General features: G+C 43.2%; 1 protein-coding gene across 5 annotated transcripts in view; it reads right to left on the reverse strand.

Annotated features, from left to right (window-relative positions):
- nrp1a (neuropilin 1a) overlaps positions 1 to 24,576 on the reverse strand; it is a 149,872-nt gene that overhangs the window by 51,313 nt on the left and 73,983 nt on the right. For 4 of the 5 annotated variants that reach the window (XM_054622635.1, XM_054622634.1, XM_054622633.1 and 1 more), the window contains exons 2-4: positions 6,510 to 6,901; positions 4,791 to 5,218; positions 3,324 to 3,498 (exon numbers count right to left, since the gene is read on the reverse strand). In XM_054622635.1, the coding sequence (XP_054478610.1) occupies positions 3,324 to 3,498; positions 4,791 to 4,857 (242 nt within the window). In that variant the 5' untranslated portion in view covers positions 4,858 to 5,218; positions 6,510 to 6,901. The remainder of the gene's footprint in view (positions 1 to 3,323; positions 3,499 to 4,790; positions 5,219 to 6,509; positions 6,902 to 24,576) is intronic. The other variant, XM_054622632.1, reaches the window with a different exon arrangement.

Here is a 24,576-nt window from a genome sequence, read left to right on the forward strand (position 1 = left end):
AGCTCCACAGAAACGTGTGTTTCCTGCAGATCGAGGAGCTGCCGCAGTCAGAGGAGCCTGGCAACCCTTATCAGATCGCAGAGAAACAGAGAGTGCACGGGGAGGGAGCGGAGGGAAAGCGTATCTGTTTACTTCAGTTTTTCCAACTTGAGCTTAGCTCGCTTATTCCGGCCATTTTTTCAGAGCAAAATTGACTTCAAATATTTACCATCGATGCGGGCGGCGCCTTTGCCTCAAACTTCATTAGCTGTGAGAGCGGCGAGGGCGAAACCCTCCCTGAAAGTCCACTCAACAACGGTGCGTGAAAGGTAAACACGTTGTGCATTCAGAATCGCAGGGCTCACTTAAGTCTCCTTATCTCGGTGATGAAGTGCTTTTCCTCCCCCGGCTCTCAGGATACAGGCCTCTGCACTTCCCCAAACAAACCTGTCGAGGGGAGCGCACACGTGCAACAACACCACCAACCCCCACCCACCCACCCGCCCGGGCCCAGCCAGACTCCACTCAGTAAAAGGCTGTTTTTCCTTTTACGAGCACAACTTTGAGTGCTTCTTGTTTGGTTTGCTGATAACAGCCATGTTGGGGAACATGTGGCGCATGTGTGTTCCATTTGCCCACTAATTAGATTGCAAGGCAGTGCACTGAAGCATGCATTGAGCCCCCCCCCCCCCCCTCGCCTCCGCCCACTCTGCCAGTCCATCAGATAAGGAAGCCATTCTCATCAGTTTCCATTTATGTAAGGGCTGATTTGGTGAGTGGAGCTGCGACGAGGAGTCTGATGGGTCCAACACAAATCACACCCAACTACTGTCTACAGACACATGAGTAACTATTCCCCCATCCCATAATCCAGTTACCTATGACATGCCTTGTCAGCGATAAGCACAGCAGCCCGCTCTCATGTTACATTGTGCCGTAATTTAAAATTAAGGAGGAAAAAAGGGAAAATGGATTTCATGTCATGGCCTGTCGTTGCCGGCTAAAGCCAAAGAGAAGCGGCACAAGGTGGAATAAATCGTGAAGTGGAACTAAAGTCCCATGAAAACCGCTGCATTAGAAACATTACAAATGAAGGGTAAACCGCGAGGTAAAAATAGGAAAAAAGCTGCGGGTCAGGTCGACCCGGTTTCCCCGTGCAGTCTCTGCGTGGCCCACATGAATCAGAGACTTACTTAAGTTTCACAGCCGTCCGCCGGCATCATTTGTTCGCGTTTCCTCCAGACAAGCGGTCTATAACCTTATGACCACACTTCTGCTATGACAAAGGTTGTGTCTGCTAAAAATGTAATGACTAAGGGAACAGGGCAGGCAGTAAAAGAGACGCTCACAGATGCAAACAAACTGACGACACAAACTTGATCTGCTTGAACAAACTAACTGGCAATCTGCAAATTTAGCGGCTGGTAAATGAAAGCTCAGAGCTAATTTGTAATTGATACGTGGATGGATCGCTGAACTCAAAGCCCGCCCCGCTTTCAACTTGGTAAAAGAAGCAGCTTTCATTGAGTCTGCGGGGGCTGAATTCTTTTTACTGCGTGTGTTTAGAAACAGGAAATTCATTCCTGACTAATTTGATTAGCGCAAGCATTGTTTCTGCTAACACTCCCCTCCCTCCTCCTGTCCCCTTCCTCTCCCTCTCTCTCTCCCTCCCTCTGCCTCTCTCTCATTTCAACTTGAGGATCTTGGACAGTTTAATAGTCCCTCTGTTGCTGAAATCGGACCCAAAAAGGAGAAGTGTCAAGGAGCATCCAGCTTTTAAAAGAGACGCCAGCATTCGGCCTGCCATAAATCTCTGACAGCGGTAAAGAAAGGTTAAAGTGGGATTGAGATACCGGATTAAAAGAAAAAAACCCAAAAAACCAAACCCTGCAGACATATACAGGGGTGAGGTGGGGGGGGGGGGGGTGCACTGAGGGAGCACAAAAGAAGCGTCGGGTCCAGGTTTTTTGGGTGGAGCAGTGATACAGTAACAGGATCCAGCAAAGCCCTGTACTCTCCCGAGCCCTGCAGCGTAAACAAACAGCTGAGACAGAGCAGGGCAGAGGCACACACACACACACACACACACACACACACACACACACACACACACACACACACACACACACACACACACACACACAGAGAGAGACAGGCAATCAGAGGGAGGCGGTCTGCCCAGGCAAAGGCTCACCTCAGGGCGGCCACACTGACACAGGCTCATCACATTACTGTCTGTCTCCCGTTTCATCAGCTTAAACTATCTATCTGACAACAGGTTAGCCGCTTAGCTCTTTGTTGGATGCGACAGCTCACGGCCTGCAAGTCAAATAAGGATCAGTAACCAACTGTCACTGAGGGATTCCCCTTTAAAAAAAAAGGGGGGGTCATTTCACCAAGTTTAGAGTTTAAATCTAAGTGAAAGAAAACAGATGAGTAGATATTTCCCTTTGTTTCCAGCTCTGATATTAACAGAGTGACTGTTCAATTAAAATAGGCAGAGGTTTTTTATTTTTTATTATGGAACCCTACACTTGGAAGTTCTCACTTGTTTGGGGGAGTAATGGGATTTAACAAGCAAATGTAAGAGTAAATGGTTCATTAACATGGATTTTTTTTTTTTCTTCTTCTTCTTCTTCTTCATGCAGTGCATAAAGTAACCACAGTTAATGGCCTCTGGTGCACCCGAAGGCCTTCTGCAAAAGTACGGTAAATTCAAATCAATATCAACACGCCGGTGACTTCACTCCACGATGACGGGAGGCGCGGGCATTCCAAACCCAAATGGCAGGGGCGGGACATTCCTGCTGCCTGTGTCAGTGGAAGAGCAGCGACGCATCGACAGGGTTTCAGTGGGCCTGCCGACACTAGATGGCGCAGTTTCACATGCAATATGCATGAAAGGAAGGAAGGGGGGGAAATGAGTGTCTCACACACAAACACACACACACACACACACACACACACACACACACACACACACACACACACACACACACACACACACACACACACACACGCATATGAAATGGTAACACATGCATACATGCTATGATTTATGAATGTTTTTGTTTGTGAGAATAGCTCCTACGCTGCCTCTCGTGGTGTAGTGGCTCCCAAAGTGAGCTTCCAAAACACACAACACATTTTTTTTTAATTTCACTAATAATATCATTTCATTCACCTCTTTTTTTTCTTTTTTTTTTACAGAATAAAAGCATACAGATTTTTTTTTCCAGAGGATTCGCTCAATCTCCTTTATTCCAGACTAACTTTAAATCAGATTGGGGGCCCTTCGGATAACATCTGTTTTCCATAGAAAAAAATATTTTTGCTGTACTTACTTGCACTCCCGGTCCTCCAGATCGAAATGCGGATTGAAGTTGATGAGGATCCGCTGGTGAGGACCAGGCGCAGATATCACCCACACGCATCTCTGAGAAGAGGGGTAGGACAGGGGGTATCCGGGCGAGGTGAGGTAGTTGGCGGTTGAGATTCTGATGTTGCCTCCACATTTATCTGACGAGGGGAGCGAAAAAAACAAACTCATATTTCACAATTCTGATTGCTCCCATTATGTACATTTTTTCATTATAGCAGCTTACAATTGGACTACACCATGTGTGATATCTTTAAGACAGGACAGTGTCAGAGAAACTTCTGTGTCCAAAATATCCGTCTCTCTTTTACAGAGTTGAAATAGTGAAGACAAACAAATGTTAAAGGGTCTGTGCAGTCTTTAATTGGCATGAAAAGTACATGTATGATGGTATTTATTATTATTATTATTATTAATAATAATATTACTGGTTTATATTATGAACAAGTCTAGCTGTGGCACACTGACATGAAGTTACATTGAGATGAAGGTAGAGTCCCTCACATTAAAATCAGAAAAGGAGGCAGGTTTTGGTAGATGAATAAATGCGAATAAAAAGTGTGAATGGAGAAGCTTCAGAGAAACAAAAAAAAGTTTTGGATTTCGCCAAAACAAAAAGTCACAATGATTCAGACTTTTCCTCTGAACTACACTATGAGTTTCACCATTAAAGGGAGTTGTTTTTTTTTCATTGGACCGCGACTCTTATCTTCATTCGCCTCGTTTTTATTCGTTTAACATTAAAGCTTCCAACATCTGCTGCACTAATACACGCACACACACACACACACACATAGGGCGGACTTCTAAAAAAATCAATTAAATCGGAATAATATGAGGAATGAAAAGCGCAAAGTATGAACGAAACGGGTTGCTGTAAGAATAGAACAAGGGGAAAGTTGTGTAAGCCGAGGATTTGGGCTGACTTTTTGAACTTCACTAAAACGCACAGCTTGTTAACCGATAGCTGGCCCCACAAAACGGGATACATTCCTGCTCTCAAAGGGGCTTCTGATAGATTACAAACAGCACAAGAGACTGCAATAATAGAAAATAGTGAATAGTGAATAGAAAATAAAAAAAAAAAAGATATTTAGGGTTATTTTGAGGGCATCATGGGAGATAGAAAAATGCCTAACATGGGAATATTGGAGGGGTATCGTGAATAAAAAGATAAAACAAAGCTATTTAAAAAAAGGGCTACGGTGATCTCGAGTTGCTATTAAGCAATAATATTGAATGATTCTGTTGAAATGTAATAAGAGGGATTTTCCCGAGGTGTTGGCGGAATGGGCAGGTGAACGGCTCGCGAGTTTACCAAAAAGATCAGCGGAGATCAGAGCAGCCTAATCTTTTAGAAAAATATTGGGATTAGTGGCTTTGCAGGGTACACAAAAGCTTGATTCATATAGATATCAGATATCACACTTACCGTTTTTGAAAGCCTTGACCACCAAAAGGATTCCCATGAACAGGATCAAGACTAATCCACAATGCATCCTTGTTTCCTCACCCAAAAAATAAAATTACGCATACAAAAAAAAGATAATAATGAAACTCCTCCAGAAGGTTCTTCTTGCAGTATTCTTTCTCTTGAATCGACACAAATAAAGAAGGATCGTCTCTCTTTCTTTTAAAAACGAAGTTAGAATAGTTCAGGTCGCTGGCATCCTGTCCTTCAGCTCCTGTTTCCTCTCGCCTGTGCGGGCTCTCTCTCCAGCGACCGCCGGGCCATATCCTCACCCCAACCCCAACAAAAGAGCCAAAGATGCGGGAAGAAGAAGAAATGACCCACTCCCTGTGTTTTCTTCTTGCGTTCTTACTCCGTCAAACGATGCCCGGGCAGGAGGTAATCCTTGGCTGTGGAGGGGGGAAACAGATAGGCGGAGATGTGAGCAGGTTAGATTGAGGTGGAGGTGGAGGGTGGAGGGTGGAGGGGGATGGATGTTCTCCGGTCCCGTCTGTGCTGCGCTGCTGCTGCCGACACAAACACGGCTATAAAAAGGGTACGGATATACACCCCTTCACCAGGGATTGTGAACCACTTTTCTATTCTATAGGCTCAGAGAGGATGGTGATTGGCTTGATTACAAATAACCGACCTATGTGGGTGGGGGGGGGGGGGAAGCCTCGTGTCTTTATATGTAAGCGGAGCCGCACACTGAGTCACAGCACCAGCAGTCCGTTAAGTGACATGACTCTCTCTCTCTCTCTCTTTACTCACTCACTCTCTCTCTCCCCTCCCCCCCCCTCCTTTATCTTCTCTTACAAAAAAGGAGCTATCATTAACGGGAGATGGACTAACAGAACAAGACTTCCATTTAAACACATTATTGGGGCTTTCACCATGTAAATTAAATATGATATTTATTGGAAAATATGCATCTACCAAACATCACGAACCATGGGTTTTTTCTTTAAGGGTCCTTCGCCGTTTCTATCAGAGACTGATCATTTGATGTGACACACTGAACTACCTGATCTAAGGGAAGTTCTCCCAATCTCCATCTGTTCCTCAAAACACTGATCCGAAGCATATATCTCTACTGCAGTGCTTGCCAATAGGCCCAGTTTATTTTTTTGCACAGGAGCTAAATAATAGAAAGTGTCTTTTCCCCCCCACCTCCTCTTAGACCTTGTGGGGTTTCTTTTATGCACCGGCAGCTACCCAGATGCGCCGATTGTCTGCCCCACAACAGTGACACCATTAAACTGGCACTCTGATATTTAGGGGAAATCAATTAAAGCGTAAATTAAAGGAGCCTCGAGTCATTTACTCAAGGCTGCCCTTTACTGGGTCACTCTGCACACACGCACACACACACACACACACACACACACACACACACACACAAAGAGGAACTGAGCAGCAAAACCTCGATCTGAACATATAATGTCAAAAATCCCCGCATAAACGCAGTGCACAATTATGAAAAATAAAAAAAAGTTTGAATATGCATGTTGTAATCTAAATATTTTATAAACAAAAACACAAAGGGCTGTCAAACAATAACGCGATCACATGAGCCACATTTGTAGGTGAAATCGTGGGAAAGTGGTGAACAATCTATCATCACAGCAGTGCTCTCTCACGCAGCGGTATTTCTCTCAGCCCTATATGCGTAAATCATATACAAACAGCTGCATTCACCTGCGTCTTGAGGACTCGCAGAGCCGCAGGCATTCAGCCCTCCTCTCTCCACCTCCAACATGCGTGGAGGAGCGGAGCGTCCGATCCGACAGGCTGCCTTCCAATTTCTTGTTCAAATGTCTCAGGTCTTCTCCAGAGACTCACAAAAAGCAAGTTATTCCCCCCCTCCCCGCCTTTTTTTGTTGTTGTTGTTGTACGCCGGGGGGAGAACCACAGCACAGTCCGGTTCGGTCCTGGGTCTCCACCGCGCAAAGACGCACAACCGACACAACCGGGCGACTCGCTCTCCTCTCTCCGCGGTCCAGACTAGTCTCCTCCCCGGCGCTGATCTCTCCAGGTCTCTCTCCGCGTTTCGCTCCCTTTCATTCGGCGCTGTCACAAGTGAAATCCGGCTAGTGTGAGGAAGGAAAAAAAAAAAAAAAAAAAAAAATCAGAGATAATAATAATGTAGATAAACGGAAAAGTCCTGGTTGATCTGTTGCAAGTTTTTTTTTTTTTTTTCAAATTTTATTTCTTCCACTCCGTCCGTCTCTCCATGCGCGCCACCGCTCTCGGCTCCTCCGCTGATGCAAATGCAGAGGGGTCTGAGCCCCAGCGCCACACGCCCCTTTACGAGGGATGAGTGCGCGCGCGCATGATTGTTTGCGTGCGTGCGTGTGTGTGTGTGTGTGTGTGTGTGTGTGTGTGTGTGTGTGTGTGTGTGTGTGTGTGTGTGTCCGCAACCGAGATGCAGATTTCAACCAGCTGCCTCTCTCTCTCTCTCTCTCTCTCTCTCTCTGCCTGTAGCTTTCATTGAACGCATCACAAAGTCACATTAGAAACATGCACTAACCTGATGTCGTCTTAGAGCGTGTCACAAAGCAGAACATGACAGTAAATGAGTCATCTACTGTTTGTACTTTCCTTGAGGGATTTTTTTTTTTTATTCACTTTTATTGGATTTTTTTAAAAACATGTTTTTATTTGTTCATTGAATTGTTGTAAGAATGTACGGTTTTTTATAAAGTAGGTAGATGTTTTAAAGCCCACTCTGCCCTTTGACTCCTTCAACCGGATCCGTAATCACTAATCCCCCTGCACCTGCAGACAATGCCATTGGAATGATAGACAGTCGACTGGGCCAATGGCGTGGATGATCTCCCCCCCCTGAGGTGGTCGCGGCTCGGCGTGGTGAAAATGGTCCAGCTGCGGCCTGTAGCACCTCAGTAGCACCTCACGCCATGCCCCCTTTGGCTATGATCTATGTTAACGTGGGGCGGCGCGGCATGACTTGGGATGCTAGAAGCAATATGGTCCAGCCTTTAGCACCTCACGCCACGCCCACATCATGCCCTAGGCCAGGGGTTAAGTTGAAGGGTTAGGGTTAGCATGAGGTGGCCGTGGCGTGATGTTACGTGAGGTTCTACAGGTAATATAGGGTCTAGCTGTAAAAAAAAAACGACAGAAACGACAGGGATGAGGGAACAGGAGCGAGAGGCCGAGCAGAAAGTCCTCGACACACCGTGCAAGAACTGGCGGGGAGTCTGAGGAGGCCGCATCACGTGGGCGGATCCCCCACTCTTTGTAACGAGACCTTTAGATTTCTTCCTTATTGTGCAGGAATTTTAATTTAATTTTAGCTTCCTGTTAATGTTTAGAAATAGTTTTTTTATTATATATTTTAGAGATTATAAATAAATGCATACTTTTATACTTAAGACACAAACATCACAGTAAATCTGTAACTCCCTGGGCGTATTGTAGGATTATTGAAGTGGTATCAAAGACATTATTGAGCTCCATACACACTACAAGTTCCTATAGAAATATCTAAGATCATAGCGGTACTATATGGGCTGGTGCCTTGTTTTCTGGGAGCCTATAGGGGCCCAGGGGACCCTCTGAGTGCGTACTGTTGTGTCCATGAACAAAGAAGCTGTTCTCTGTTGGTGTATGGTCAATCTGTCTGTCTGTCTGTCTCACACATGTCAGCCTGAACCAAAAGGACACCTAGACTCCGTAATGACAGCATATGTTTTTTGACCAAAATCTCCTCATGGGTGACATATTTGGAATCATAAATGATTAAAACACGAGCGATCAAATGAAAACAGGAACTGTTGAACGAGCAGCAAGCAGAGTTGAGAGGGAAGGATTCTGGAGATGTGAAACAAAAACACCAAAAACAGGACCAACTATGGAAACAACCCTCCATTGGGTCACGAGTCCCCAGAGTGTGAGTTGTGAACGACCCTCTGAATTAGCGCATTCACAAACCCTCATTTGAAAAATATTTTTCTAGGCAATGCCTTAATATAATTACAACTGATTTAAAAACGACACAGCTTCTTTGAACAAACATGGGAGAGAGCAACACTTCAGACAAAAATTCATATTTTCTCTCATTGTGAAATTCTGCAGAAATGGGAAGTGCAACTAAATAAGTTCCCCGACCCTGCTTCTCTAACCACCGTCACTGGGCCTCAAGGGTTAAAAGCCTGGCACACACTGCTGCTGGATTTCTCTGCTGTTTTAGCTCAATGGACTGCAATAACTGGAGGTTTCCAGCTGCAGGTCTCTGTGCCTAGGAGCCATCTGCCCTGTAGGGGGCATCAGAGCTGGCGAGCAGCTCAGAGAGAGAGAGAGAGAGAGAGAGAGAGAGGGCCACCCTTTGCTCCTCACCCGCTCACCTTACTGTAATGCCTTGAGATTACACAGCTGGTTTTTTTTAGAAACAAGTGCGCTGATTAAAGGTTTTTTTCGGCCTACTCAATCACTGTATTCAGAGTAAACTTGAGTCAGACTTCCCATGCGTCTGCATCATTTCCATGCACTGTGTGTTATAATCTGCTTGTTTTATGAAAAAAACACGTTGTGCCGCCCTTCGGAGGAATGCGAGCAGCGCTGTCGATTCAGGAGGTTGACATGCTTTATGCACATTGAGACGTACCTCTGTTGAAAAGTTTTTGTGACACAAAAGAGTAAGATAAGCCTACAATCCCTTCAAATGATTATTTTCTGTTCCTAGAGAGTGAGAGAGAGAGAGAGAGAGAGAGAGAAGAAGACAGAGGATGGAGTGTCTTTATTCCAGCCTTAGTAATTCTCTGTCTTGCTGATAACACAGATGTTAAAACGGTGCCGGGCATCTCTATCAAAGGCAGCACTAACTAGCCTTTCGTGTCTTCAGGATAACACAGGAACAATGGCTTAGAGTCATTTCACAAGGGTGCCTGCCTGTGCCGTATCTGGAATGAGGGGTGGGTGGGTGGGGGGATTGTAGGGGAACAATAAAAGAGCCATTTAAAGGATTTGCTTCTTCCCATACTGTATATCCGCACTAATCTTTAGTACAGCCCTGATGAATAATTAGCTCCGGTACAAAGGCAGACATTTTATGGCTCCTGTGAGCACTGGACTTGATTTCATTAGCCTGGCCTTTATTCACAGGAGTGAGCGAGTCACAGTGAAATGTGCAGGTCCAAACCATTTGGCACAAAGACAGTGTGAGCGTTTCACCTCCGTTTCTGATTGAAAAGCCTGTCTTCGGAGCCATCTGCCAAGAATTCCAACACAATTTAACACTTTTTTGTGCTGTTTTGGGTTAGAGGTTACAGACAGGTGACAAATTAAATGAGTTTTATGAGTCCATGCAGTACATAAGGGCTCACTGTATGGCTGGTTGAGTGAATCGTATGTTATGGCCTTCACAGTCAGAACTTAACCCAACTGAACACCTACAGGCGACTGTGCACCAACATGTCAGGCAGTGTAACACTGAAACACCAGATGAGGGAATCTGGTTCAGGCCATTGGGGTCCATCCCTCCAGTGCAGTTCAACAGATTTGTAGAATCTATACCAAGAAGTTTCCTGGGTATGACAGTGAAGCTGTTTGGGGTGTCTTGTGGTGGCTCAGGTCAAAGCAACCCTCTCCCTGACGAGAATGTCAATATTGGAGAATTCTGCTAAACCCTGGATTTCGTTCAGTTTTGTTTCATCCATATCCAACAATTTTTAAATCTCGCTCTCTGCAATATTTGCATATGGCAGCTATTGGATGGTTAAGGTAGGGAAGAGGTCATGGTTTAGGCAAATAAAGTATAGTTGAGGTATGGCTATTAAAACACCAAGCCATAGTTTTTTGTGGTTACGGGTGTTAAACGATCTATCTCTGATATATCAGTAAGATTTAATGAGCGTTTTGGTATCTTTTAAATACTCTTCTCTTATGGGTTTTTTGTGTATTCTGGTTGAAACCAACACTGCTTTGGTTTCCCCCATTGGTACAATTCATTTGGACTGAATTCTGGAGCAGTTTGTTTGTGTTAGGAACACGATCTGACCTTGATCATCAGACAAGTCTGAGCTAACTGCCTCCTGCAGCTATTAGCGAAAGTTGCTAGCAGCTAGGCGGAAAAAGAATCCGACCGTGATCGGTAAGGAAATATATGGCCTTCTTCAATTTGGGACAGGACCCTCTTCAGGATCTTCCATCTATTTTTTACCTCCTTCCTTTTGCCTCTGGCACACTCAACCAATGAGCAGCGTGAACAACGTGGACCAGAGGCAAACAAACTATAGGTTACATATTAGCTCCCATTACAAGTGGACTAATCACTATGCTGGTTACCCTTACAGGCTTAACAGTACCCAAACAATTTAACTGGTGAGGCAAATCAAAGCAACTAGCAGCAACGGGAGGATCTGATGGGCCACCCATTCAGATATTTCGTCGATTTTCCGCTCACAGCTGCACAGTCAGGCCTGATATTTTCATCCCTGCTGCCCCCAAATGACTGGGTGCAGGTTCCAGTCCTGACGTCACATCATCTGACGTATGTTACATTGATCTCAGTCAGAAACTGAATCTCTATTGCTGCTGTCATATGGACCATATAATATCTTGGAATTTATGCTCTTAAAACCCCAAACCTTATTTTGATATAAGCAACACCATTTCCATCTTGGCAGTATTTCCTCTGTGAAAACAAGGAGTACTCTGACTGTGACAGAGTGCATCAGGGACATCACTGCGGCACTCTGGACTTTTAAGTTCAGTATGACATGACAGATATGGTATTTCCTCCGCCAGCAGGAATATATAAATGCATGTTCTCGTTCCACTGCATTACAAAGTGGATTAGAGGTGCAGACCATGAACTTTTAAAAAAGAACTTGTTACCTACTAATCATGCTATGTTCCAGCTCCAAGTTCCATGACAACCGCAGTCAAAGACAGGCTGAAAGGTTACTGTGCACATGAATAGGGGTTATATGGCTCCCACACTATAGAAGCTGCTGTACCTGTTAAACAATTTTCTGCAGCCGTTGATAATTACCAGCCTGAGAATGCTCCATAAGCTCTTGAACGAGCTCATGGGCACAAACGGCACACCTTCAAACTCTGTCAATGTGTTGTTTTCAGGGGGGGCTGTTTTGTTCGGAGGAATGCGGAATGCACATGCGCGTGTTTGTGTGAAACTGGAGGTGGAGAAGCGGTGAAGGCGAGGTGAATGGAGTCGGAAAACAAAGCAGAGGGAGAAAAAAAACAGAAGCCGAAGTGAGCTGGCTCTCTTGTATTCACTTTCTGAGGCTCTGGGTGAAGACACAAGAAGAGAGCCTGAAAAATCCCCGCACCACTGAATCTTGAGGGGCGGGTGGCGGTGGCTGTGGTGGTGGTGCGGGGAGGGGTTTCAGTCAGATCAAGGTCTGGAGTAATTGCTACAAAGGCGGCGTTTCTCCTCCGAGGCGTTTGGGCGAGGTGAAGCTAAGTGTGAACGGAATAAGCAGAGGGCTGAATAAAGTGCTTCTGAAGTTTTAGAGACATTATGGTAATAGAGAAAGAACAACCAACCTGGAACGTTTTTCGGGGATATTCCCCATTCAAACGGAGGCAAGGGGGGGGGACGACGACAGAGGAAGAAGAAGAGAAGGGCGGGGTAGAGGGAATAGAACAAAAAACATAAAGAAATGGCTTCATTAGAAGTAGAAACATTTACAGTGACATTTAGTGAAGCGGGGAGGATGTATGAATAAATATGCATAATGTTGCCGGGAAGCATCGAGAGCTTCTCAGGGGCAGAAGGAGGGTGAGAGTGATGGCTCCTGAATTAATGATGAGGGAGCCTACTGTCTGTCTCTGGGTGTGCATGTGGGTCTGTACGAGTGTCTGCACATGTGGCAGCGTTTCACTGCAAATGGTGTGTGTGTGTGAACTTGGGGAACACACACATATCCAACGCACTCTTGCAGCACCCCAATTTCACTGATGGAAATTACCCAATCCTCGATACCTAATCAAGCGACCATTTTTTTTTTTTTTTTTTTGGAGACACACAGATTCACAATTGTCTCTGATGCTTAATTACATTTCTGGAAAGCCAGGGAGCAAAACGACTGGCAAATTCCAATTTTTTGATAGAGATATATATTTTTTTCTTTTTCGAGTTTTTCTTTTTCCCCCTCCACTTTCGGAGACTGCGATGATGAATATTGTGCTGCTCATCATCAAACGCACAGGGAGAAGCCCCAGAGATTAGGGCAATGGAGGGGAGGGAGGGAGGTGCAGAGTGGGGAGGAACTGTCAGGGAGAAATGCTATGTAGGTCAATGAAGAATTGCACTGGGATATTGCCTCCTCAGCTCACAGTCTGGGAAGCTGATTTGATTTCCGGTGAATCCATCCGACTTGAATTATGAGAGATTACCCTCACTAAAATCACCTTGGTGACTGCGGGAGAAACCCTCTGCTCTCAGGGGGATGTATACATAGAGATCTATACAGTATATTGGATAATATATATACTTAAAGTCTGTCCAAGTTCTTCAAGGAAAGCTTATTCATACAGTTCCTCTATTGTGAAGGTGTGTCCTTCAGATTGAAGCAGCCCTATGGTCAGACAGGAGCGTTGATATTGGATGGTTCCCCAAAATACATTCAGTGAGAAAAAGTTTTTAACCTTTATTGCGAACATTTTCTGCCCAAGGCAATTGCTATGATTGTAAAAAACAAACAAAAAACATCTGTGAAAAGGACAAATCTCTTTCCCACAAATGTTTGAAACACACTCAAAAAACACTCCAGCCCCAACCCTAAATCCTTTCTTGACAATTACCTGAAGGGTACTGCTTCCTGTAAAGCGTGAGGTGTGCAATAATCATTCAGTATTATCGTCATCTAAAGTTTTGTGGACTCAAAACTCTTGTCCAATTCAAATTTTGACTGGAAGAACAATGCTGAGTTCAAGGGTTAAGCCTACCTGGGAGTCCACATTAAACGCGAGACACAACACTTGTTTAAAATGCTCTCGACCCATAAAATGGCCGTTTATCAGTTGTTATCAAAACCGTTAAAATGCTTTAGATTGGGCAAAATTGGCAAATGCACTCACTACTTGGTTATATTTTTTGCAACAAGACTACTTGGTTAGGTTTAGGCCACAAGCTACTTGGCAAGGTTTATCCAACAAACTTCTTGGTTAGGTTTAGGCAACAAAACGACTTGGTTAGGCTGCAGAAAAGATCATGGTTTGTGATTTAATATGTAAGTTTTTTTAAATTAATTCAAAGGAGACTGGATAATTAGGACAACAGGTGTTGGACGATAATGAGCGTCATTCTACAGGTACTTTGCAGCAGAAAACAATACAGGAGAAACGATGAATAAAAATAATTATCGGCCCAAATGTCACCCATATAAACCGTAATCATGCAACATGACACTGCACATTCTTAACCTTTAGAAATCTCCTGCTTTGTGACTGATCAGGGTGGAGATGGTGGAATGTATAAAGTCATTGTTCCCCTTTTTAACTCACCCGCTCCGTGTCGGTTTGTATTTCATTACGTAGTAATCTACAGAAGCTTCAATGTTTTTGTTGGATAACAGTGATGGTAGTTTACCTTCTGATTATGGTGACTTTTTCCTTGGTAAAATAAAAAAGCACTGTCAGTTGAAATAAAAAACCCTCCTTTCCTCCCATGCTTTGTTCAGTTAGTAATTGCCACAACAGGTGGTAAACCTAGCTGCCCCTCTGGCCCTCCACCCTCACAGGGGGGTTAAAGACACACACAACAGGGTGAGAAATGGAGCCTGAAACAGCCGCCACAGTCAGCACAAAGCTTAGTGTCCTAGTAATTAAGAGGAGGAAATCCCAACAATGGCGGCCTGGCCTGTGATGGTAAAGATTAGCTGAAACAGTGAGACGGGCTACTGAGGAAGATGAGACGCTGGCCTTTGTACATCAGTGTGTGTGTGTGTGTGTGTGTGTGTGTGTGTGTGTGTGTGTGTGTGTGTGTGTGTGTGTGTGTGTGTGTGTGTGTGTGTGTGTGTGTGTGTGTGTGTGTGTGTGTGTGTGTGTGTGTAGCTGGAGGGCTGGGAGTTACCCTATCAGTCTCACTGTTTGAGCTTGACCACATATATATATATCAATATTTATTCTATTTTCATATAGCTATTTTAACAACTTGATGTGAACATTTTGTATTTCTAACTTTGTCACAAGGTCTGTTGTCATGAAGCTGCTGATGCTGACCAAGCACTATCATGTGACTGATGATTTAGTCTTGTATTATTCACAGAATACGGACAGGATGTGGCTTACCAGGCTGAGCCACTGAGTTCATATAAAAAAAAGGCTCATGGTTGATTAAGACCCAACATGAACAGGAAGTTGTAGTTGCACTAAGATATCTCATTCATATGAACGCACGCTCACAAGACCGCATTTCCCAACAAGATCAAATGTGGTCGCAATATGAGAAAGGAGTTTTTCATCAGAAGAGCGGGACTCTGAGGGGACTTTTCACATCAAATGTATGAGTTCTACCCAAACACCATGTGACACAAACAGACTGGCGCCCATGAAAAATGCATTTCACTATTAAAGTGGTGTATCTCACAAGACAGTACAACATCTAAATGCAATGTGAGTAAAGAATTAATTTGTCAATTAGACTGAATTTACTACCACAGCAAATATTTCACATCACATGCTGCTTGGGATATAAAGCGCATTAATTTAGCTGCAATCAACTTTTAAAGAGTAGTGGAGTAATGTCTATCTCAGGGCAGAGTGAAGTCGCTCTCCCTCTGTGTGTGTTCTTATCAAAGTTTCTTTGTACTATGTTGACATAGCCGGGCCGGCCTTGTGTGCTCTTGTAGTGCATGTTAGTGCATGTGAGCTTAACCCACTGGTTAGCTTACGGCAGCCGGTCTGCACTGCCCCACTATTCTACCTTTAGGTTAACTCTGTCAGCACTGTTGCAGTTGTTTGCACTGTTAGCGCTTTAAGCACTGCGAGCTTTAAGCACTGCGAGCTTTAAGCACTGCGAGCGGCAGACTCAGCCGAGGCCATGTTGAGAGCCTTGTGGGAAAAAAAGCAAAAGTGCCAATATAAAATTGAAAAAAAGACTCTTTTACAAGTAAATTGAGTATCTATGAAAATATTAATTAAAAGTATATTTCATCCCTGTGACTGATATCATTATATGTAACATTATTATATTGTTAATACTGATGCATAAATGTGTAAGCAGCATTAAGTAGTTTAGTCCAGTGGATCCCAAACAAGGGGTTGGGACCTTCCAATGGGTCCACAAGATTAATCTGAGGGTATCGTGATATGATTTATGGAAGAGGAAAGCAGAAGAATACACAAACCAGCTTCAGTTTCTGGACCTTGAAAATAATTTTTGCTTTGCTTTGTGAAATATTGGATCATGTTAGCCCTTTGGGCCTTGAACAGTTGTTCCAATAAAACCATGTGAGAGGCTTGGACTGGATATAACTCTTTGGTGGAACTGCTAAGAACTCATAGAAATCTCCAATGTGACAAGGGGCACTAACTACACAATGATGTCTTTGTGAATGGTCACAAGCCAAAACAAGCCTGCTAATATTTAACAATGTGCTGCGATATCATATCAATAATGATAGATTATCATATAAATACATTTTATCCATGCAACATCTCACAATATGTCACTCTGAGCTGTAGTGGAGGAGTATAAAGAAGAATAAATGGAAACACTTAAAAATCTTCTTTAGTGCAGTACTTGAGTAAATGTATTTTTCTACTACTGACGGAGAAAGAACACTCTGTTTGGTATTTCTTCACCGTATTCCTACACGCTTATTTTCTGTTGTGTCCAAATTCATAATTATCTGACATCGCAGTTATCGGCGGAAGTTGCGCCTTCAGTGACACAAAATGCAAATGTAGGCAGTGTATCTGAGTAAGCACCAACTTAATGGCCATGTACCTATTTGGCTCTGCAGAGCTGTAATTGGAAGGCAATAAAATACTACTAAGTGTTGTATTATAGTGAACCCCCCCCCCCCCCAGAGCAGACAGTCTGAATGTAAAGCTGGATTTATATTTATACTTGACGCGTGCTTAACAACAATCCTGCCATTGATACTAATGGTGTAGGTTTGACTTCTACCTCAGCCTTAGATTTCGCCTAGTCATCACTCACCATGATGCGCAATAGTTGCAATCTATGAACAAGGTTGCATTCCCCAAAACAAACCCTGATACAAACTATGGAAATTTACCCCAAGTTGTAACAAACCACAATTATCCTCTCAACAAAACCTACAGCTGATGAGTGCAGCACTTTAAAGCTTCCCCTCTCCTCTCCTGCCTTCTCACGGTGACCCCTGAAGTCCACTGCCTCCTCTCCGTCAATATCTGGAGTTGTTATCCTGACTGCAAAGTGCTGCCGTCGCTGCAGGAACAAACTAACTCCATTTCACCATGTCAGAGTGCAGCCCTCAGAGAAACCAACCTGTCCGCCGAGACAAATAGAGACGGACAGCGGGAGAAAGGGATGCGGCTGGACATTGACGGAGAGGAGGAAGAGACCGGGAGGGACAAATAGAGGCAGGGCTGGCAAGGAGAGAAGGGACAGAAATATTTGGAGTCAGATTCAGCGGAAGGGACAGCAAGGGAGAAATGTACATGCATCAAGAGGGAGAAATGGAATTGGATGCAGAGAGAGAGAGAGAGAGAGAGAGAGAGAGAGAGAGAGAGAGAGAGAGAGAGGAGAGAGAAATTGTGCACAGCACAGGCAAAGAAATGGAGGGAGAAATAAATAGAGAGATTTAGAGTTGAATCCAGACAGAAAGGGAGGGAGAGAGAAATGGAGGGTGACAGGGGGGGGAGAAAAATGTAATTGGCTGCAGTCAGAGAGACAGAGCAGGGGAGTCAAGTAGAGAGAGTGGATCAGAGGAATATACTGTAATCACATCCTTGTTTACTAGAAAAGATGCACATCAACTAAAGAAAATGATGCTGCAGGTGCAGAGTAATAAATGCTGTAAAATATATTAAAGGATGAGGCGTGTGAAATTCAAATGATCCTTGTTGTCAGCAAGTCCCATAAAAAGACAAAACAAGGAATGGATCTACTAACAAGTATTGTGTGTGTTGCTTAAGCCTGAGATATTGTATTCCTCTGTGCCATACAGCTCCATTGTTGTCCAAAATCTATTAAAAACACACCAGGGAGCCACACTTTTGCATTGTATTACATGCCCATTTACTACCATGAACATACACAATGTAGTTATCTTTCATTCAGTCCCACATATACCGTCTTTCTCCTGTAAATACTCACTAGAGCACCAAATGTATGTTTATCCGCAGCTGAAAATAGTCCCCAACACTACATTGCCCTATTTCCTCCTGTTTGAGTAACGTTTGCCAAGGAAATTACTGAGCCTTTTTAAGAAATGCAACTGTATATTTGTGAGCTGCTTTTAAAGATCTATGTCCTCAGTAGGAACAAACAGGCTTTGGGCTATGGCAGTAATTATGATCAATTTATGTCGATTATTTTCTCGATTATTCTTAAGTTGGTTGGTCTAAAAAATGTCAGCAAATGGTGAACCTTGTCAATAAGTGTTTCCAAAAGCCTTAGATGCCGTCTGCAAATGTCTTGTTTTGTCAACAGCTCAAAGATATTCAGTTTACCGTCATACAGAGTTAAGAATAAATGTGAAAATATTCACATTTAAGAAGCTGAAATCAGAGAATTTTGAAGAAAATTGAAACTGATTAATCATAATCAAAATAGTTGTTAACTAATTCAATAGTTTACAATTTATCAGTTATTTGAGTAATAGTTGCAGCTCTACTTGGGTGACTCAAGGCTACTCTGTTTCTTAAACATTAGGTTATATTCTACACATTTGCAACAGCACATACACTGTGAACAGAAATAGCGGCACCTGAATTATGGTTCATATCAACATAGATAAAAGTATGGTTATGTCAGGCATTCAAAGCACAAAATGAACAGCTCAACACTGCATTACACAGCACACAGGCATGACATGTATATGCTATTCCTGTCAACAATATGTAAGTGAAACGGCAGTGTTTCTCTAACCCCTAACCAAAGTGCTTTTGTTTCCTGAACCACACGTGAGTTTTAGGGTGCTTTGTTTTGCACGTCCGCACGGAAGAATCCCCTTAAGCCTTTACTCTGGTACATGCCCGTGAACATTATTACAGGAAGCAATTATGTTCTCTTTTAAAACATAATAGGCAAAACAACTAAGCGGTGTATGAACTTCTGGGGGACAGGATTGTGGTAAGGGAAGCTGTAAAGAAGTGAAATATAATAATAACAACACAGAATAATGCCAGCCTTATTTGTTCGTGTTAAAATCACAAACTAGGGGAGGAGATGAAATTATATTATATAAACATTTGTATCAGTAAGGTCAACCTTAAATATGTAGAGAGAGGGTGCATACTTTCTCATGTTATTCCCGTGTTCTTGTTCCTAGCTACACTGACTATATGTAATATACAGAAGTAATTTGTCATTCTGTATTTTGCTCTTGGGATTGTCTGCTCTGGCAAATCGTCTTTATGTTCTACGTGCATGAATCTACAGTGCTTTAGAGATAGAGAGAGAGAGAGAGAGAGAAATGGATGAAGTTTGGACAGAGATTGGGAGAAAAAGGGAGACAGAGACAAACAGAAAGAAAAGTAGACAGTGAGAAACTAGGCAATACAGAAACTTTCAGTTCCCCGGCTTCCACAGATTAAGTGGCTTTTTAAACAGAGAAGACTTATCAAGAAGAAAACCAACGTGGTCCCCAGTGAACATCGGCTCTCTGAGCACTGAGCCCGCACAAGTACATGTTTATTGGTACAGGCCTCAAACACACGTCATAAGAGCCAGCATTCTTAAAATAAAAACCCAAATCCTCGTATAATCTATAGTCTGGTGGGTTTAAAGTATCAATTCTGATATATTTCACTAGTTTCAACTTTTAACATTTATTATGACAAGATATTGTGGGAAAATAAACACACAGAGCTGCACACAGTCACACTACTCTGTTTTAATTTGCTTTAAAGACTCGTGAAATCAACCTGCTAAAGGACGCCAGGCCCGCTTTTTGGACGGCGGACAAAAGCGACAGCTCACCACACTTCCCCCGGTCATATTTTACGGTTAATTATAAAGCGTTTGATGAGAAGTGGCTGTTTTTCTAAAAAAAGCACTGGATGGCTGCGATGCTGCGGCACTCACAGACTAGACATACGGCCGGGGTGTAAATCACCGCAAGCTTTCAACAAATTGGCATGAGAGCAACACAAACAACACAGTCGCTCGCAACACGTCGCGTTCTTGCTACTCTCCTTTCGGACACAATCATTTTCAGACTCTGTATATTCCCCGATATGAATCCAATGCCAGACCACAAGCTACTATTCTGTGTTTGTTTTGCAATAGTGTGACGGAGCTCAGCTGTTGCTTTCTCATCTCCCCTTGCTCGAGCTAGACCAACAGTCATACCAGCAGCGGACTGAGACTGACATTGTGATGTTGTTGACCTTCCGTGGCCCCATTTGTTTCACTGCCGGCGCCTGATGTGGCGATATGCCTCGGTCCGTGTTATCAGGCCTGGTCTGTGCCTCTCTCTCCTGACTCTGCCACCTTCACAAGCCTCGCAAAGGGCCCTTGAGACGAACTGCGCACACACAAAAATGCACATACGCACCCGGAGTGACACATACGCACAGAGGTTATCTTGCCTTGACATGCTGGTGGTAATCAGTGTCACATCACACTGTGCGCGGCATAACTAACAACTCTCCAAATGAGGCCTGTTCTTCTCAGCTATATGCTTTCTTGTCCCCCCTTTTCCCATTACGCCACCCTCCCTCTCACCATCCTGTCATTTTGAGGAAGTGCGCCTAAGCAGACACTTAATTTGTCTTGTTTTGTCATTAGCTCTGTGGTCACGGAGCGACCCCGCAAACACATGACCACCCCGTATCGATTTAATGTCAGCGACGCACGGATCGGCTGCCCCTTGTTTAGTTTATTTTTCAAAAACTGACGGGACATCGCATTGACAAGATACAGTGGGCAGCGAGGTGACAAGTAGGACTGATGGCATTTGATATGGTGTTTTGAAAAAGTCAACATATACGTCAGGCTCGCGGTCTGCGATGATGAACTGATGGAGGGCTGCCTCGATATGTAAAGGCCGCGGTTTAATGTCCGCCCTCTGCCTCCGCTCCTCATCTGACCTGTTTCTGTACTGTCAAACCTAAATCTACTAAAGATCAGTGGTGACCGGCGCAACTACTCTGTTTAAAACTAACAACACCAACACACCACACGATCTTTTAGTATTTTTATTATGTAACATACGGCTTGTGAAGGATTCTTGCAATTGCAAAATAATGATTCCAAGATCAAAAGAAAATTATTTTGTCAATTTGAAAGGAAGGGAATATTTTTGGCAGATGAGAAAGCAAAGAATAAATAATACAATATACTGCATAATCAATTTATGTAATGCACAGTTGGACAGAGCACTGGGGACGCTTGAGCTTCCTCTGAAATGGGACAAGCTCTCCCTGAGCACCCATTCAAAGTTTTATTGGCAAAAAGTGCTTCTAAAGAGAGAGAACTTTAGAAGACAAAAAATGGATATAACAATTTGTATATTCAACGTAAAATAAATTCATCCATACATCATTGGTAACCGCTTATCCTTGACATGGTTGCTGAGGGTGATTGAACAGATCCCAGCTGACATTGGGCAAGGGGAAGGGTTTGACCTGGTCGGGTCGTCACCCTATCACAGGGCTGACTCATGAGCTGGGGTCCAAATTACATTTCCACTTTTTCTACAATATTTTAGAACATACTGCAAGCTGCCCTTACAAAGTATGTACTGTTGCATGCAGTATTATTCAATAGGGATATACTACTTCACCATAGCATGGCAACTTAGACTTTCACCATTTCGCTCACATATCTCATATAAGGATTGTGGGTCAGAATTGCCAGAAAAGCCAAATGCGACCTGTTGTTGTAGAACATCCTGGTATTTTGGGCATACAGCAATTAATATACCATGTATTGGAACGTACAAAATATATTTTCTGGCATACTAAATAGTATGGTACTAAGTGTATTGGAATGCATTGATAGAGACAGACAACCATTCATGCTCAAATTCACACCTACGGGCGATTTTGAAGTCCACAATTAACCATAACCTTCACGTCCTAGCACTTTGTAACAAAGTGCTAACCACAAGCCCAAGTTAAAAAACGATGCCCTCCAACAATAAAAAATTGAATTTGGTTGCAAATCTCTTGTGTTAGAGAGTTGAACTTTGGCTGACGGAAGATATGTTCTGTCAACAAGAATCAATTTGTCAGGGACTGACTGCTTTGTTGTGAACCAAGGGAACATTATTCTTTGACTACTGAGAACACGTTTATTAAAATTTATTTTAAATGACTGTTACCCACCAGTAGCTGAAATAAAGTAGTTTGTTGATTTATTATTCCACAATCTCTCTTTCACAGATTGCTTGCCTTTTTTGACCAATGGCAATAATAAGCCAATTAAACTTAGTCAGTGCATGTTGAGCCATCGCAGCTACTTGAGCCGTCCAGCCCTGTCAGTGTCGGTGGGAACATTTTATGGCACACAGGATGGATGAATGTGCTTGTTCGTGTCGGGCCATTTATCTAAAAGACAAACTGTGTTAATGTTGTGAGCGTAACACATTGCATTATGTTTGACAGCTTATTTGTAAATGTTTTTGTGCGGATTCTGACTGAGTGAATGAAAGTGATTTGCCGTTCATAACTGTGTGCATAGTTGTCTAAAAGGGTTTGGTGATGTATGGCTCTTGATACAGTCTGAAAGAGAGGCATACATACATAATCAGTCCTCAGCTCATTGAAGCACACAAATGGCATATGGTTTTAACATTGGATTGGGGGTTTCGGGGTCCTCACAATCGAAAAACACACCAGCACCTCTTTTTATAGCAGCATAATTCGCAGTCCATATTTCAATTATTGTTGTAGGTGTTTTTTTAATCTATTTTCTTATGCATTTATTTCTCCACTATTCACATTTATCTGCCTCTGCTACCATTTCGTGATCTGAAAAAGCACTTGACGGGACCATGAAATCACATCTATAATGACTGTGAGAAAACAAAATTGGAAATAACTGCCTTGCCCAGGTCTCCTCTGGCCTTTTGAGGAAAACTTGTCAAGAATATAAAAAGGGAACACTCATCTTTACAGTTTAGAATTACTTTAATGTCACGCAGTAAATGAAGACATACACTTTCTGGACTAAAGAAGGTCTTCTTGGTGTGCACGTTTGCCTACTTGTTGTCTGGGCCTCTTAGTCTTAATGTAGGTAAATCTTTGTGCAACAGCATCCTATGACATCTTGGAGAATTTTCATGTTCCCACCATAAACGCTATGGAACACTTCCCATTTCAGATCCACCCAAACAAACTGTACCGTCGTCAAATCGTTTGTGTTCATTATCAGTGTCAGCAGAGAAGCAGATAATTATTCTAAAACACAAATCAAAACTGTGTAATAGAACATCATCAATTTGATCATAGATGTATTACTAGAGTTTTGTTTTTTTTCAAACACTTACGGCGGTGCTAACATAGCAGATTGGTAGCTATGGTGCTAGCCAATCGGCTTGTGCGATTGGCTCGGGCAGGGCCTTTATACCGCAATGCCAGCCCCCACTATCGCTTCTGTGCAGAACGTTACTCCAAATGTCGTCAAAATCACATGATGGCAACTTATGTATCAAGGTGACTTTGTCTTCACTTTTGTACAGTGGGAAGAAGTGGAGATGCAACCTCCATCTTTATATAAAATGTACATTTTTAACCCAAACCATGATCTTTCTCTAAACATAACCAAGTTGTTGTTGTGGCTTAGTAAAAAAACAAAACTATAATATAGCGTTGTCACATCATAAAACAGACTTTTTATTTTGGACCTGTAATGTAGCTTATTGTCCTCTTTTAACTGAAAAAACGTCCCAATCCAAGTGTCCTTGGTTGCCTCAGACATCAGGGATAATAACTGTCTGGAATTTTATGCTCTGGAATCAGCTGCAGACCTTACTGCAGATGACATAGACATGTCAATGCTGCATACTGAGATGGGAAATGTTGATCCGCCTAACAGATCACCTTAATTGCACCTCACTTCGGCTCAAAAACTTTTCCACATACCTCACATAACAAGGTTCGATGTTTACTTTGTGTCAGAAGGTGTTCTCCGCCTCTTCAAGCATCTTCGTCATACTTGGTTTCCAGGCAACTGAAGGGCACGTTGATGAGAACAGCAGAGCATAATACAGGGCTGGCATAGCTGCAGCAGGGAACTTGACAAGTTTAATGAAGACAGGCAGGGAAACAAAGAGGAAGAAAAAAAAAAAAAAAGGAAACAGAAGCCGGCGGTGACTGTAGGTCAAACGAGCGAGGAGAATAGTGGAGAGGCAGCACAGTTGCTCGCAGATGGCTTCCAAGTCTCCCGCAAATTTGAGCAAGACCAAAGCTTGGCCTTGATATACATGGTAATAAAGTTATTAGGGGGCCTTTTAGGCAATTCGCTTCGGGGGGTGATTCCAAAGAATGACCTCACTTAGATGCGATGCTGCTTTGGAAATAGCTTTGACAGGCAGCCACGCTGAACCCACAGCTCTCCCAAAAGCTCTTCTGATACCAACACATGTGGAATGTTTTACTTGGCTCGGCTAGATGA

The sequence above is a fragment of the Anoplopoma fimbria genome, chromosome 21 (assembly GCF_027596085.1).
Source record: "Anoplopoma fimbria isolate UVic2021 breed Golden Eagle Sablefish chromosome 21, Afim_UVic_2022, whole genome shotgun sequence".
NCBI classification, from domain to species: domain Eukaryota; kingdom Metazoa; phylum Chordata; class Actinopteri; order Perciformes; family Anoplopomatidae; genus Anoplopoma; species Anoplopoma fimbria.